This window comes from Microchirus variegatus (genome assembly GCF_963457635.1).
Source record: "Microchirus variegatus genome assembly, chromosome: 16".
NCBI classification, from domain to species: domain Eukaryota; kingdom Metazoa; phylum Chordata; class Actinopteri; order Pleuronectiformes; family Soleidae; genus Microchirus; species Microchirus variegatus.
This window is the reverse complement of record NC_139817.1, coordinates 2,348,526-2,363,315: the sequence shown is the minus strand read 5'-3', so window position 1 is coordinate 2,363,315 and position 14,790 is coordinate 2,348,526. Positions and strand designations below refer to the sequence as shown.

General features: G+C 39.5%; 1 protein-coding gene across 1 annotated transcript; it reads right to left on the bottom strand.

The window, feature by feature from the left end:
• Positions 1-344: 344 nt before the first annotated feature.
• Positions 345-10,592, bottom strand: tbk1 (TANK-binding kinase 1). The gene is made up of 21 exons (XM_083902233.1): positions 10,555-10,592; positions 9,043-9,164; positions 7,136-7,276; positions 6,908-7,037; positions 6,606-6,787; positions 6,367-6,527; positions 6,176-6,286; positions 5,903-6,082; positions 4,618-4,814; positions 4,468-4,526; positions 4,268-4,359; positions 4,049-4,150; positions 3,844-3,922; positions 2,863-2,984; positions 2,683-2,759; positions 2,536-2,575; positions 2,353-2,454; positions 2,159-2,255; positions 1,975-2,075; positions 1,809-1,880; positions 345-1,076 (listed from the first exon to the last, which is right to left on the bottom strand). Exons 2-21 carry the CDS (start codon positions 9,127-9,129, stop codon positions 1,037-1,039), a joined length of 2,172 nt encoding a protein of 723 aa, XP_083758359.1. The 5' UTR covers positions 9,130-9,164; positions 10,555-10,592; the 3' UTR covers positions 345-1,036.
• Positions 10,593-14,790: the final 4,198 nt, after the last annotated feature.

The following is a 14,790-nucleotide window of genomic DNA, read 5'->3' as shown; positions in this document are numbered from 1 at the left end:
TTCGGCCAAAGATCGTAAATAAAAAAATAAATAGCAATTTTGTCGGTTGTTTCAGAGCGAACGCAAGAGCGATAAAACTGTCTTTCAGAATTTCAGATGCTAACTTTACTTTTGACAAAAGAAAAATATTTAAAACGTTTTTTTTTTTTCACCAAATTTTTTTTACGCAAAAAAAAAAAAAAAATCGGAAAACTTTCCATGTCAAATTTTTTGGTCGAGCTGACGCAAAAAAAAAATTTTTTTTTACGCAAAAAAAAAAATATAATTGTAAAAAAACAAACAAAACAAGGTCTGTTTTTTTTTTTTTTTTAAAGTGACCAGAGATAAAAATATCAACACATTCAGGTGTTTGTTGTTGTTTATTTACATGTTTGTCAAATGAGAGTAAAACATGTTGCCATGACAACCAGGAAGGAAAGAAACGTGACAATTATGACGATTATTATTTTTTACGATCGATCAGACGTTTGAAAGAAGAATAAATAGAAAAAACCTAAAACCTAATTAAAGCGTAAAAAAATGCTAATTTCTTCGTTTATAGATGATGAATATTTTACAAAAATCATTCTCAGGTTAAAACGTGTGATTCTTTCGTTACAGTCATTATTGATGTTTCCGCTTCTTAAATGTAAAGATAAACAAATAAATCGAAGATTTTTGGTTCGTGGACAAAAAACAAAAAGACGTTTTGAGAACTTTTTTAAAGTTTGTGAAAACACTGGCCGACGTTTTTTAAATGTTCTTAAACATTGATAACAAGCGCTGAAGAAAAGAAGAGTTTGTTTACTACGTTTGAGTAATATTTAACGTTTTTATACGTCCTTATCGATTAAAGGGGAAAAGTGTCAGACTGACGGAGACGGTGAAGGACGCCCGTCCTCCGGGGGGCGCTCTGGTACGAGGTCCGCGTCTTTCCGATGTGATTTTCGACTCCTCACAGTTTCCCTCGCTGACGAGCGCTAGCTAGCGCAGAGTTCGTACAAAAACAACCGTCTCCACTTTATTTACACAAGTTTTTTTTTAAGACGCGACGTCTTCAGCCTCGCAGGCCTCCGTCCAACGTCAGCGTCCCGAATCTGAGGAAGAGACAAAGACACGGACAGATTAATTTACGAAAGACGAGGATAACGAGCGACAATAGCTCGGTTTTTATCGTTAATTTCAATCAAATTTCAAAAAATCATGTTTTAATTTAAAAACAAACGACGTTAAAGTCTCTTAGATTCACACAGATAATGCTAACGCTAACGCTACATGCTAACACTTATTTTTCGCTCTGAAAAAAGCGCACACTGGTGGCAGCACAGAGTAACTGCAGATTTGGAGAGACTTTGATTAGCTTGGTCGAGTCGATCAATCAGGCGGATATTTTCTAATGTTCGGCATTAGCCGCGGTAAAATCTCAATAAAGAAAAATAAAAAAACGCATTGAGATCTAATTTGAATTAAAACGTAATTTTAGATACATTATTTAAAAAAAAAAAAAAAAGATTTTGCACGTTTGTCGCGCAAAATTGGGAAGTGGGAAGTCACGCGTTCCAGTTAAGAAGTCATAAAAACAAACGTATTTTATGCTAGCTCTCGTTAGCAACACCTGTTGATAAAAAACGCTTTATTTTAACGGACACAATCTACGTAGCAACACATTTCCGATAAAAAAACGAAAAGTGTTTTACTTCTTTACTACTACGTCAAACTTACCGTGAAATGAACGCTAACACGAATACAATACAAATGGAACATGCTAAAATCGTCGTGACGTGTCGCGTGCTAAGCTAGGCTAACGCGAGGCTAACGTATGTTCCGACCTCTCTAAGAAGTGGTTGTTCTCGGCGAGCTCTTTGACCACGCCCTCCATCTCCTCCTTCAGCTTCTTCATCCTTTTAACGACACAAAAAACAAACATCGTCATCGTCCGTTTTGATGATGATGATGATGATGACGACGACGACGAAGAGGGAATCGAACTCTCACCCCAGCGTCATCTCCACCAGCGTGTTCTGACTCAGGTACGCCTGAGGCTTCATCCCACTGGACACTAGAGGGAGCACTTTCTGAGGCAGCTGCTCCTGCAGCTACAACAACAACAACAACAACAGGTTTGTTTGTTATTGTGCGTTTGTTGATCACATGATGACATCATCGCGGCGTTTACTACCTTGATGCCTCGCTCCATCACCATGGTGACCTCCTTCTCGATGCCGATCAGCTGACCGCTCAGTCCAACCAGCTGCTTCCTCACGTGATGAACTTTCCTGGAAGACAACAAAAGTAAACACGCGACATTTATTGTTGACGTGGTCGCTAAGCAACGGAGGAGGTCGCGGCGAGGTCATGGCGAGGTCACGTTACCTCATCCACTCTTCACTCTTGGAGATAAACAGACGATACTTCATGGCGCATTCTTCCGTGAACAGGGAGCGAGCTTTGCTAGCGTGGAGGACCAACTTCTGTCTGCACACACACACACACACGGGTCAGGATTTCACAATAAAAGCACAGAAACAGGAAGTACATGTACAAGTAATAACTCACTTGTCAAACTTGTGGATCTGCTCCTCGTTGTACGGCAGACCTGAACACAAACTCACGTTACTTTACTACAGACACACAACATGTTATATATATATATATATACACATGTATATATATATACATATATGTATATATACGTATACTGACGTCGCTCTGCCTTGTCCTTCTTGAACTGCTGGTAAATGGCCGTGATGGCGTCCAACAGCACTTTGATTTTCTCCACGCTGCAACGATGACATCACACAGGTCACATGTTGGCAGTAATCAGAGATTATAATCAGATTAGATTACACACACACACACACACACACACACACACACACTCACTTCCTGTCTTTAGGGTGCGTCCCCACTTGCTGCGTCCACACGTCCGTCAGCAGACCTCCGGACAGGAACTTGCTTTTTATGTCTTGCGTCGTTTGTTCGACGGGATCCAGAGAACTGGAGATCTGTGTGTGTGTGTGTGTGTGAGACATGTTAACAGTAACCATGGCAACCACACACACAACCATGAGAGACACAAGAAAACTGCCAAAACAACATAAATGTATGCATATAATGTATGAATATATATATATATGTGTATACACACATGTATACAGTATATATACAATATATACATATAGAGTATATATATTTATACATACACATATATGTTGATAATACAACACTATTACTATGACATGTATACAGTTTATACACACATATATTCAGTGTATATGTATTTATACACACAAAAATACATACACATGCTGATGGTTATATATGTATGTATATGCTGATGATGCAACACTTGTACTATGACATTTACTGCACATATATATGCTGATATTTCAGTTTTACTATGACATGTGTGTGTATATATACACTGTATGCCATATATATACACATATATATATACACACACATATATACACTAATATATATGCATATACACTGATATATATGCATATACACACATATATACACTAATATATATGCATATACACATATATATGCATATACACACATATATATATTATACACTAATATATATGCATATACATATATATACACTAATATATACACATATATACACTAATATATATGCATGTATACACAAACTAATGGCATTTCACTGATTTAATGTGACGATATTCTGACGATACTTTGTTGTTTTACTACGAAGCAAACACTGTTTTACTGTGACGTATATGCACACACACACACATATATACATATATATATATATATATACATACATAGAACACAAACATATATATATAATATAAATCTCCGTTTATGTCGTTGAGTCACAAACAAACTTACTCTGACGACTTTCTTGTGAGTGTCTGAGATCTCGTCGTATTCACTGGTCAACATGTTGGCCTGCATCAGCACCTCGAACCTGCAACACAGTCACACGTCACTCTGTGTGTGTACACGTGTGTGTACATGTACGTGTGTGTGTGTGTACATGTACGTGTGTGTGTGTGTACATGTACGTGTGTGTGTGTATAAACACTTGACGTACAGCGGCTCCGTCTTCTCCAGTATCTGAGTGCAGTAGTTGCACAGATGGAAAACCTCGGACTTCTTGTGCTGGATCTCGCTGTAGTCCTCCTTCATCAGCTCACTGCACAGACAACAAGGTCAGAGGTCAGAGGTCAGAGGGTCAGAGGTCAGAGGGTCAAAGGTCAGGGGTCACAGTTCAGCCACGCTCGCGTCACCTGCTCTGATCTGGTGAACTCACATTAAACCTCGCACTCCTTTCCTCACGAGCTCCTGATAAACCAGCAGAGACTCCGACGTCTTCCACAGGTGTCCGACATCACCGGCGAACGTCTGCGCGGCGACAGGGGGGAAAGGGGGCGGAGTTACAGAGGCGTCAGCCAATCAGAGAGACACACACCGAGACTCGTTCACATTATAAAGCGGATAAACGCACAATACCTTTGCGTAGCTGGCGTCTAAGTCGAGGTCGTAGCGAGGCTGAACTTTGGGAGGACTCGCTGTGAAAACGCAACATTTTACTCTTTAATATTCAACGTTATGACAAATTTATGTTAATTTAAGAATCATTAAACGACTGCGTGGACGCACGATCTTCAAAGATGAGTCCGACCGTGGCGACGGACTCGCGGCTGATGAGCATGATGGGGTTGTCCCTGGACGTCTTGGGGAAGGTCTTGGCCTGGCGGTTGGGGTCGAGGGCGAGGCGGCGTCCCTCGTAGAGCAGCTCCTGGTTGTGGAGCGGGATACTGGTCCTGCGGGACAACAGCTCCTGGAACAGCGCCGCCCTGTGGACACGAGGGGAGAGTTTAACCGCGAAAGGTTTTCAAACATGGAAGACACAAAATCATACATCTGACATTTGTCCTTGGGTCTTCTTCAAGGAGAACCTTAAAGAACATCCAGTCCATTGGGTTTTCAAGAACATCCAGTCCTTGGGTCTTCTTCAGGGAGAATCTTAAAGAACGTCCAGTCCTTGGGTCTTCTCCTAGGAGAACCTTAAAGAACATCCAGTCATGGCTTCTTCAAGAACATCCAGTCCTTGGGTCTTCTTCAGGGAGAACCTGAAAGAACGTGCAGTCCTTGGGTCTTCTTCTAGGAGAACCTTAAAGAACGTCCAGTCCTGGGGTCTTCAAGAACATCCAGTCCTTGGGTCTTCTTCAGGGAGAACCTTAAAGAACGTCCAGTCCTGGGGTCTTCAAGAACATCCAGTCCTTGGGTCTTCTTCAAGGAGAAACTAAGAGAACGTCCAGTCCTTGGGTCTTCTTCTAGGAGAACCTTAAAGAACATCCAGTCCTTGGGTCTTCTTCAGGGAGAAACTTAAAGAAAGTCTAGTCCTTTGGTCTTCTTCTAGGAAACCCTTAAAGAACGTCCAGTCCTTGGGTCTTCTTCTAAGAGACCCTTAAAGAAAAAACACCCAGTCCTTGGGTCTTCTTCTAGGAGAACCTTAAAGAACTTCCAGTCCTGGGGTCTTCGAGAACATCCAGTCCTTGGGTCTTCTTCTAGGAGACCCTTAAAGGAAAAACACCCAGTCCTTGGGTCTTTTTCAAGGAGAACCATAAAGAACCTTCCAGACCTCGGGTCTTTTTCAAGGAGAACCATAAAGAACCTTCCAGACCTTGGGTCCAACCAAGGTCTGGATGTCCTGCCACACCTTGTAAGCATCCCCTTTGAAGGACTAGAGAAGATTACGAGGTGTTTCAGGACGTCCAGACCTTGGGTCTTCTTCAAGGTTCTCCCTGCCCCTCTTGAATTCACCGGTCCACTATTGCACACTTGACAAAGGTGGACAACCATGTTAGCATGAGTACTAAAACCCCTACTTCTGCAGATGTTTGCTAAAACCATGACGCCTGAGCGTCTCAGTGTCTCTTACGTGTTGTACTCGTGGATGTAGACGTGGTGCAGCGTGGCCTGCTGCAGGCTGAACACGTAGACCACCGCGCGGTGCAGGATGTCGTTGGTCTCGGCGAAGAACTGGTCGAAGCCCCAGCACTTCTCCTGATCCGCCTCCAGGATGTTGGCGAGGACGGGGGTCAGGAGGCTCTGGAGACCCCTGGAGGACAGAGGGTCAGAGGTTGACAACGAATGCGTAGAACACGAGAAGACGGGGTTATAAGACGGCGGACGGGAGAACGCGGGTTCTTACTTGGACAGACTGCAGGACACCGGCATCTCCGTGCTCCACTCGATTTTACCGTTCTCGCACTTCTGATGACCCGAGATCGTCCCGGACGGTTTTTCTGTGATGATTTTGTACCTGAAATAAAACAAAAAACGCAGATGTCAGAGTGATGTCAGACCAGGATCTGGATTCTGGATTCTGGTTCATGCTCTTACATGACTTCCTTGTTCCGGCGCGGTCCCTCAAACGGTCTGAAGGGCAGGCTGCCGGTGGCGGCGTGGTAGAACGTGACGCCGATGCTCCACAGGTCGACGGTGGCGCCGTACTTCTTCTGGTGGTCTTTCCTCAGCACGGCGCGCTCGTACATGTCCGGGTGCTGAGGACGAAACGCGGGATTAAATAAAACTGGACTGGACTGGACTGGAAAGTCCGTGTCGCGTCTTTGAGGACTCACCAGGTACTCCTCTGTCCCGTACAGGGACACAAACTGCTCGTCGTCCTCCAGCTCTCTGGCGGCGCCGAAGTCGGTCAGTTTGTAGACGGAGCGTCCCTCCTCGCCGATGACCCTCATGATGTTCCCCGGTTTGATGTCCCGGTGGACGATGCCGTACTCCCTCAGGTGGTTCATACCTGCAACTGCAGGAGCCACAGCAGCCAAATCACAAAGACAAACAGTGAACAAAAAAAAACACACAAAGTGTCTCCGTACGGTCGCGACGAGTTCGGCGTCCGTCGTTCCACGGCGAGGTCACGTACCCACGTCGTGCAGCACGATGAGGAACTCGTCCTCGGGGAGTCCGTAGGCGTTGGTGGACTCTTCCAAGACGGTGTAGAGACTCCCGCAGGGACAGTACTCCATCACCAGGACCTTGTGACGCGTGTTGGACTGATGAGGACACGGGGGACGACAACATCAGAGACACTCACGCTAACACAAAGACAAAGTGTAAGTGAGTGAATGTGGACGCGGGGGACGGCACTGACCTCTTCCTCCACAGCGAAGAGTTTGACGATGTTTTTATGGTTCAGCTTCTTCAGAACCTCAAACTCCCTCATTTGGACATCGAGAGGACGCAGGAAGCTCAGGTTGTTGAAGACTTTGACGGCGTAAAGGTCCCCGGTTTTCTACGAGACACAGATTTGCGCTTAAAGTGTGAAGTTCAGAATCAAACCGTTTGTCACAGCTGCTGCAGGTGTTCAAGCTTTGTTTTGGCTAACTTAAAATGTGTTAGCGAAGATTTGAGTATCTTGACGATGTTACGACAACCTTTTCACTATTTTTGCGATCTTTTCACTACCTTGCAGTGAACTTAAAGCTACGTTGTGGCTAACGTTTAGCTAAGTTATGACTATATTTTTATATATATACTTTTGCTTACTTTAATCTACCTTTTGGGTTAATCTTAAACTATGTTTTAAGCTAAATTTTAGCTACCTTTCAGTTAAGTTTTAGCTTTTTTTTTGCTTTGACAGGCTCAACTAACCTACCCTTTTGTTAACATATAGCTACGTTTGGAATAACGTTTAGCGATGTTTTTGTGAGTTATATTTTTGCTAACTTTTAACTATTTGTTACCATGTTTTGACTATCTTTTAGTTGTTTTTGCTAACTTTTCACTACCTTTCAGTGTACTCAAAGCTACGTTGTGGCTAACGTTTAGCATCTACCTTTTGGGTTAACCTTAAGCTATGTTTTAAGCTAACCTTTAGCTATTTTTTTTGCTTTACTGAGGCTCAACTAACTTACCCTTTTATTAACATATAGCTACATTTGGGATAACGTTTAGCTATGTTTTTGCTAACTTTTAACTATTTGTTGGTTAACTTTCACCGATGTTTTGACTATCTTTTTGATGTTTTTGCTAACTTTTCACTACCTTTTAGTGAACTTAAAGCTATTTTGTGGCAAACGTTTAGCTATGTTATGACTATCTTTCCTATATACATATATATATATATATAAATATATTTTAGCTAACTTTATCTGATTTTGGGTTAATCTTAAACTATGTTTTAAGCTAACTTTTAGCTACCTTCCAGCTAAGTTTAAGCTATTGTTTTGCTTTCATTGATTCTCAACTAACTTACCCTTTAGGTATATTTTTACTAACTTAACTATTTTTTTTGGTAACTTTCACCTATGTTTTGGATGTTTTTACTAACTTTACACTACGTTTACAGCAACATTTTGGTTTACGATTAGCTATGTTCTGATCTTTTAGCTATCATTTAGCTTACTTTTAGGAAATTTTGAACTCCTAACAACTCACGTTGGCTAACTAGCAGTCGATCACTGCTGTTTATATTACACTAGCTGCTCACGCCACCTCATAACCACATTTGGTGAAGGGGGCGGGGCTAATTACTTTTGAATTACCGGCCTCTGACGGGATAAAGTGGGAAAGTTCCTGCTGAGACTTAAGAGACTTGAGTCAGCGAGTAAACACCCGGAGCTTATCAAAGTGTTTGATAGCGATTACGAGGACGTAAATCACCGACTGCGAGCTTTAAGATCACATCTGAGCATCAAGGTTCAAACGGATCCTCGGACTCTGCAGGGGTTTGTGGGAAATTCCCCCCGCAGCTCACTTCAACTTTCAACCTCACACACTTTTTAGATCTTCTGAAGGAAAACAACAAACGGAGGAGACTCGGTTGAAAGAAACTCGACACTTTTCAGATCTGAGGCGAGGGGGGAAAAGCCCCAGGGCGGAGTCAGGCAAAACAAATCCAGGAGGGGGCAGTAGCGCCGCAGCTAACTGCCAAAATACACATTTTAAAGATGTCATTCCACAATTGCTGGAATTAAATTAGCGGTAACTTTTTGCGCACACAACAAACCAATTCTTTCACTACACCGATGAAGTCACGTGACCCCGGTTTCGTCGTACCTTGTGTCGCCCGCGGTAGACGTTAGCGGTGGCTCCCTGACCGAGCAGGTCTGAGATGAGCCACAGGTAGTTGGTGGTGCTCTGCATCGTGACTGTGGCGGCGGCGGCGGCGACGACTGATCCTGAAAAACAAACAAAAGAAAACAAGCTGATGTTGTTTATGATGACAGTTCAACATGAATGACACACACACACAGGCATTAAAGGACCAAAGGTCAAAGAGAACACATGTTTACAAAGAATTCAGCGATAATCATAGCATAAAGCGGTAGAAGATGAATTAAAGAGTTATTTATCTAAACTTTACGTGTTTTTTTTTTTTTACATTATAATGATGTTTTTCGAACTGGTTTAGATTCACCGATTTGTATTTTATTTTTAAACATAAAATGTACAATTATATAATTAATTATTATAACTTATTTTTTAACAGTTAGCATAGATAAGAATTTTAAATAATATTTTTTTTTCATTACTTTAAAGATTACATTGTTTTGAAAATGACACATTTTATTTATATTTTTCACATAGTCAGTGTTTTTACTTTACATGTCATTTACATGATTATACATATTTTAGTTTTACACCATATGTATGTATTCCTTTAAATAAATACATATTATATATTTAATTAATATAACTTATTTTCAAACCGTTAGCATAGATTAGATTTTCAAATAATACATTTGTTTTCATTACTTTCTAGATACGGCTTAATTACATTCTTTTGTAAATGACACATTTTATTTTATTTATATTTTTCACATATTTAGTTAAGTGTGGTTATGTTTAATTTTATACACTTTGATTATTTACATATTTTTATTTTTACACAATAAGAATTTGTAATTAATGAATTAATTGTTTTTTATTAATTGTATAAAACAACAACTTTGTATTCATTTACGTCTTTATTTTCGTATTTAAAATTACGTTTATTAATATTTTTAAAAAAAATTACATCTCGACTGTTTAGCTCGGCTCGTGAGGTCGTGACGTCACCAGCGGGAATTTCCCGGTTGAGGCCGCAAAACCTCGTTAATTTTCCGTGACGTTGCGGTGACACGGTTCACCACTTCACCCTCTTTATGACACACGATTTTTTTTTTCATTTGATGAACACGTTATTTATTTAGCACGCGCACGCACGCACGCACGCACACATACACACAAACAAACACACGGAGCTGTTTAAACACCGTCTTTTCACCGTCTTCTTCGCCGTTAACGTCTTTCACGTGGAAAACGTCCCGGTCGTGAATCACGGGTTCTGTCTGTGACACGTTTTCACATCGCTTTCATTTTCCGTCATGAAACACGGCAATTAAAAAAAATAACAACCTGCGACGTGCTAACAAGCTAACAGCTCAAACGGACCCGGGTTAACAGCAGCTTCCGGTCACGCGCTAAACCACGGAAACCGCGACAGCGAACAAAAACATCACAAACGTTTGTTTGTTTTTTAATCGTAAGCAAATTAATCCCTCTTTAAGTTTTTGTTTATTTCCTCACCCTTCTCTCTGCGGCCGAGCTCTCCACTTCCGCTCTTCTGTCGTCATCTGACAGACGCGGACCAATCAGCGTGAGGAGTCATCGAAAGAGGCGGGGTTTGACTGTGACGCCACCGTTACCGCAATGCGTCAAAGAAAAGGGCCATACAAAACAAATATGCGCACTTTTTTTTTTTAAACATTAACGTCAAATGAAATCCAGACAACTTATTTATTCTTTGTTCTTCCGTTGTTGTTTTCTTGCGTTAATAAGGACCTAACGTCACTTACGTATATGCAATTCTTTATTTGTAACGTAGAGAGCTGAGAACAGGAGCTCACCAGCTTTCAGCCGTTATTACGGTAAAAACAGGAAACGGCTCGAAAACGAAAACGATACTTGGCGATTTCGTTAATTATTTTAAAGTATTGACAACCGACACCGAAACTGCGTCATATTTATATGAATCATGCTAATTTAGCCTAGCAAAGGAATGGTAATTTATACATAAAAATCAAAACACCATACGTTTTTGTTTGAGCTAATATTTCCTTACTACGGAAGAGCATTAGGGACATTTTTTTGTAAAGTAAAAAATATATAAAACTGAATTAATTCTGAGAAAATTTCAAATTTTGTCTATAATTAAAGACAGAAGTTATGATTAATTTTACGTTATATACTTTCTAATCTTGTAAATAATCTTATCAGATTAATATATATATATATATATTTTTTTTACACTGTTGCTCGTTTGTGCTGCTTAAATAAAGTCAGATTTAATTTCACAACAGTTTCACTGTTCGTACACAAGGGGGCAGCAGAAGCCAGAAACAGGAGACTGACCAGGTGAAAGATAAACATATATAACATATATAATATATATTTATATATATATATATTTTTTTTTAAATCAGGACACAGACACAGACGGAGGACAAAGTTCACTCACTTTATATTTAACAAAAGGAAAAATAAAAATCAGCGTTATCATGAGTTACATCAGCTTATGCGGCAGCCGGACGACGCCGACGCGTCCATGCGTTTACAGGTGAAAGCGTAGTCGCCATCGTAGAAAAGTCGAGAATCGTTTTCCGTTCGTCGCCAACGTCCTCGCAAAGCACCATGGGAACAGAAACCAATGAAGGACATTTTAAAAAAAAAAAACAACACAAACGACACAAACTTTTGTTTCCTGTTTGAACCTGGAGACAAAGTGCTTTTCTTTAAAAACAAAAAAAACAAAAAAAGTAACGTACCAACTTTCTTTGACCTTTTTTTTTTCTACTCACGCTCTGAAACAACGCGTCACAATGTTTGAAATTCAACTTGATTCATTTGAAGTTTGGACCCATTTTTACGTTTTTGGTAAAAAAAAAAAAAAAATCCCACAAATTTTAACAAAATCTTTCATATTCGCGAAATTCTAATTTTTATTTATAAAATTATGGTTAAAAACCTTTAAATTTGACGTGATTTACGAATTTGAATCCCGACTCAAATTTATTTTAATCTGATTCTTTACCCATTTTTTGTCAGAATTTTGATTTATTCTATTTTTTTTTTTTTTATTAATTTAAAGTTCAAATCTGATAGATTTCTGTTTTAAAAGTTTGAATTTACTCACAATTTTGCCAATTACCTGCATCCTGTCAGATTTCTTTATTTAAATTTTTTTTTCAATTTTTTTCAAATTTTTCAAATTTTTTCAAATTTTTTAAAAATTTCAAATTGTGGTACAAATGTCTTTTTGTTGCCACTAATGAGGCTCCATAGATCCAAACTTTGAGCGCTTTATTTTGAAATTCATCATCACACAACTTCCCTCCAGCTGCTCAACAACCACGATGTTTGTACCGGTAAAAAACTAAACAAAAGAACAACAAAAACAAACAAAACAAAACAAAAACAAAAGTCCTGTAAAGTGCAGTTAGCGAATGAGAACCTTTCCCAAAAAAAACCTTCCGTCTGACGCGGACTCTCCTGACGAGCAGGTGAGCGACAGGTGAGTCGTACGCGGTCGTTAGCGGTGAGACGACGTCACATGATCACGAACTGGCCCGAGAAAAAATACAATAAAATTCCAAAAAATGTTTTTATGAGAAAAAAAAAATAATCACATACTTTGGCACTGTGGGCTCCGTACATCTGTTTTTTATAAAAAAAAAATATACAGGAAGTGACATCATCATGATTTTTGTTGTAAGAAGAGCCGTTTGAGCAGCTTTATGTAACGTCTGAAAGAAATTTGGCAAATCTGTAGAGATTTAAGAAAATTTTGTCACATTTTAGCAAAATTTTAGCAAAATTTAAGCAAATTTTTAAGCTAAATTTTGTCACGTTGTCACATTTTAGCAAAATTTTGTCACATTTTAGCAAACTTGTTATATTTTTGTAAAAACGGTTATGTGCATTTAAAAATTTGTTTTTTGGGGGGGATTTATTTTGAAATTCCTGATTTTTTTTTTTTTTTACTTTTCATACTATAACCGTTTGGTCACAAAATGGCTGCTGTGAAAAAATATATATATATTTTTTTAAAAAAGCGCCACATTTTATTTTAAAAAGTCCACCCCTCAAAACACATTTCCGATAAAATTTAAACAAAAATTAAGAAATAGGATTCAGTTTACCATTTTAATTTTAGAATGTTAAAAATTCTTAGATTGTCTGAATTTTTTTTTGTTTTTTGGATTTTTTACCCCCCAAAACGACGAATCAAAAATTTTTGACCAAAGGCTAGCTCTGAAAACGCATCTGCGGTCGTCGTGGCGACCTAGACGAGGGGGCGGAGACCAAAAAAAAAAAAAAAAAAAAGTGTTGTAGTGTCATGTTTGACCGTTTCAGCACCGCGCGACGTCTGCCACCAAAAATAAAAACAAAAAAACCGAAAACGCCGTTTCCATGGAAACCTGAATATGTTCTGATCTGAGATTGTCGCCGTACGTTTGAGTGATTTTTCTGTAGAAAAATATAATGAGGCAATATATATAATATATATATATATATAAAAACGGAATGAAAAGTACTGCAAGAGTTCAATGGATAGATTTACAATGATTCTCTATATAGCTTATAAATACGTTATATCTACACAATATGTGGTACAAAAATACTATAGAGCATTTATGAGTAACTGGAGTTCCTTTTGTTTTCTTTCCTCAAAGTAAACAACAACAACAACGATAAAAAAAACAGATATGAAGGTTTGAAACTGCTCAGGCACAAGATCGTGTTTGTGTTAAAAAAAAAAAAAAAAAATCGTATTGAGGACGTGGAGGAAAACGATGCAGTCGAGAGTTTTAGTGTCTTTTCGTTGAAAGAGGAAAAAGAAAAAAATGTAGAGTCGAAAACAGGCGTTTGTTTTGGTTTAAATCTCATCTGCGAGTCACGTGACACCAACGTCGCCACTTCCTGCTTCGTGTTAACGTTTCGTACGCAGGCTCAGAGCGGACACGAGGAATTCTAGGTAGTACGAATAAAAATAAACAAAATTCTTTAAGAATAAAAAAAAGAAGAGGCAGAAAGTTTTTGTGTTTTTTTGATAAAAGAAGAGATTAAAGGATTAGCTCGTGTCCTCTCTGGGCTTCCGTAGATTTAACCTTGTTAGCATCTGTTGCTGAGAAACGCTCCTCTCCGGGCTTCCGTAGATTTAACCCCTTTAGCGTTTGTTGCTAGGAAAAGCTCCTCTCCGGGCTTCCGTAGTTTCAACCTCGTTAGCGTTTGTTGCTGGAAAAAGCTCCTCTCCGGGCTTCCGTAGATTTAACGTTGTTAGCGTTTGTTGCTGGGAAACGCTCCTCTCCGGGCTTCCGTAGCTTTAACCTTGTTAGCATTTGTTGATGGGAAACGCTCCTCTCCGGGCTTCCGTAGCTTTAACCTTGTTAGCGTTTGTTGCAGAGAAACGCTCCTTCCTGGGCTTCCGTAGATCTCAATAAATATGTGCCTTTTTTGTCTTTTTTTAAAAAACGCAATCTATTTTTTTCCGTAAATGACAAGTTTTGCTTCACGTTTCTCTGAAGTTCCAGTTCCCATGGCAACCGCAGACAAGATGGCCGCCGCCGTGACGACGTTGGCATTTGGCATCAGATAAGTCGTACATTGCGTCGTGTGCTGTTTTTTTCCGTCGTCCTCCTCCTTTAAGGCAACGTATGTTTGTGATGATTTTAATAAAAACCTTTTTTTTCTCTTTTCCTTTAAAAAAAAAAAAAAAAAGTACAAATTGTCTTAATACAAACCTCGATGACGTCATCAGTAAAC

Bases quoted from the DNA above. Each gene is read 5' to 3' on its own strand.
- tbk1 (XM_083902233.1), bottom strand. From the start codon at position 9,129: ATGCAGAGCACCACCAACTACCTGTGGCTCATCTCAGACCTGCTCGGT. The intron at 6,287-6,366 runs GTAAGAGCATGA...GTTTTATTTCAG, and splicing joins CGCCGGAACAAGGAAGTCAT to GTACAAAATCATCACAGAAA. The intron at 4,815-5,902 runs GTAAGAGACACT...TCGTGTCCACAG, and splicing joins TACATCCACGAGTACAACAC to GGCGGCGCTGTTCCAGGAGC.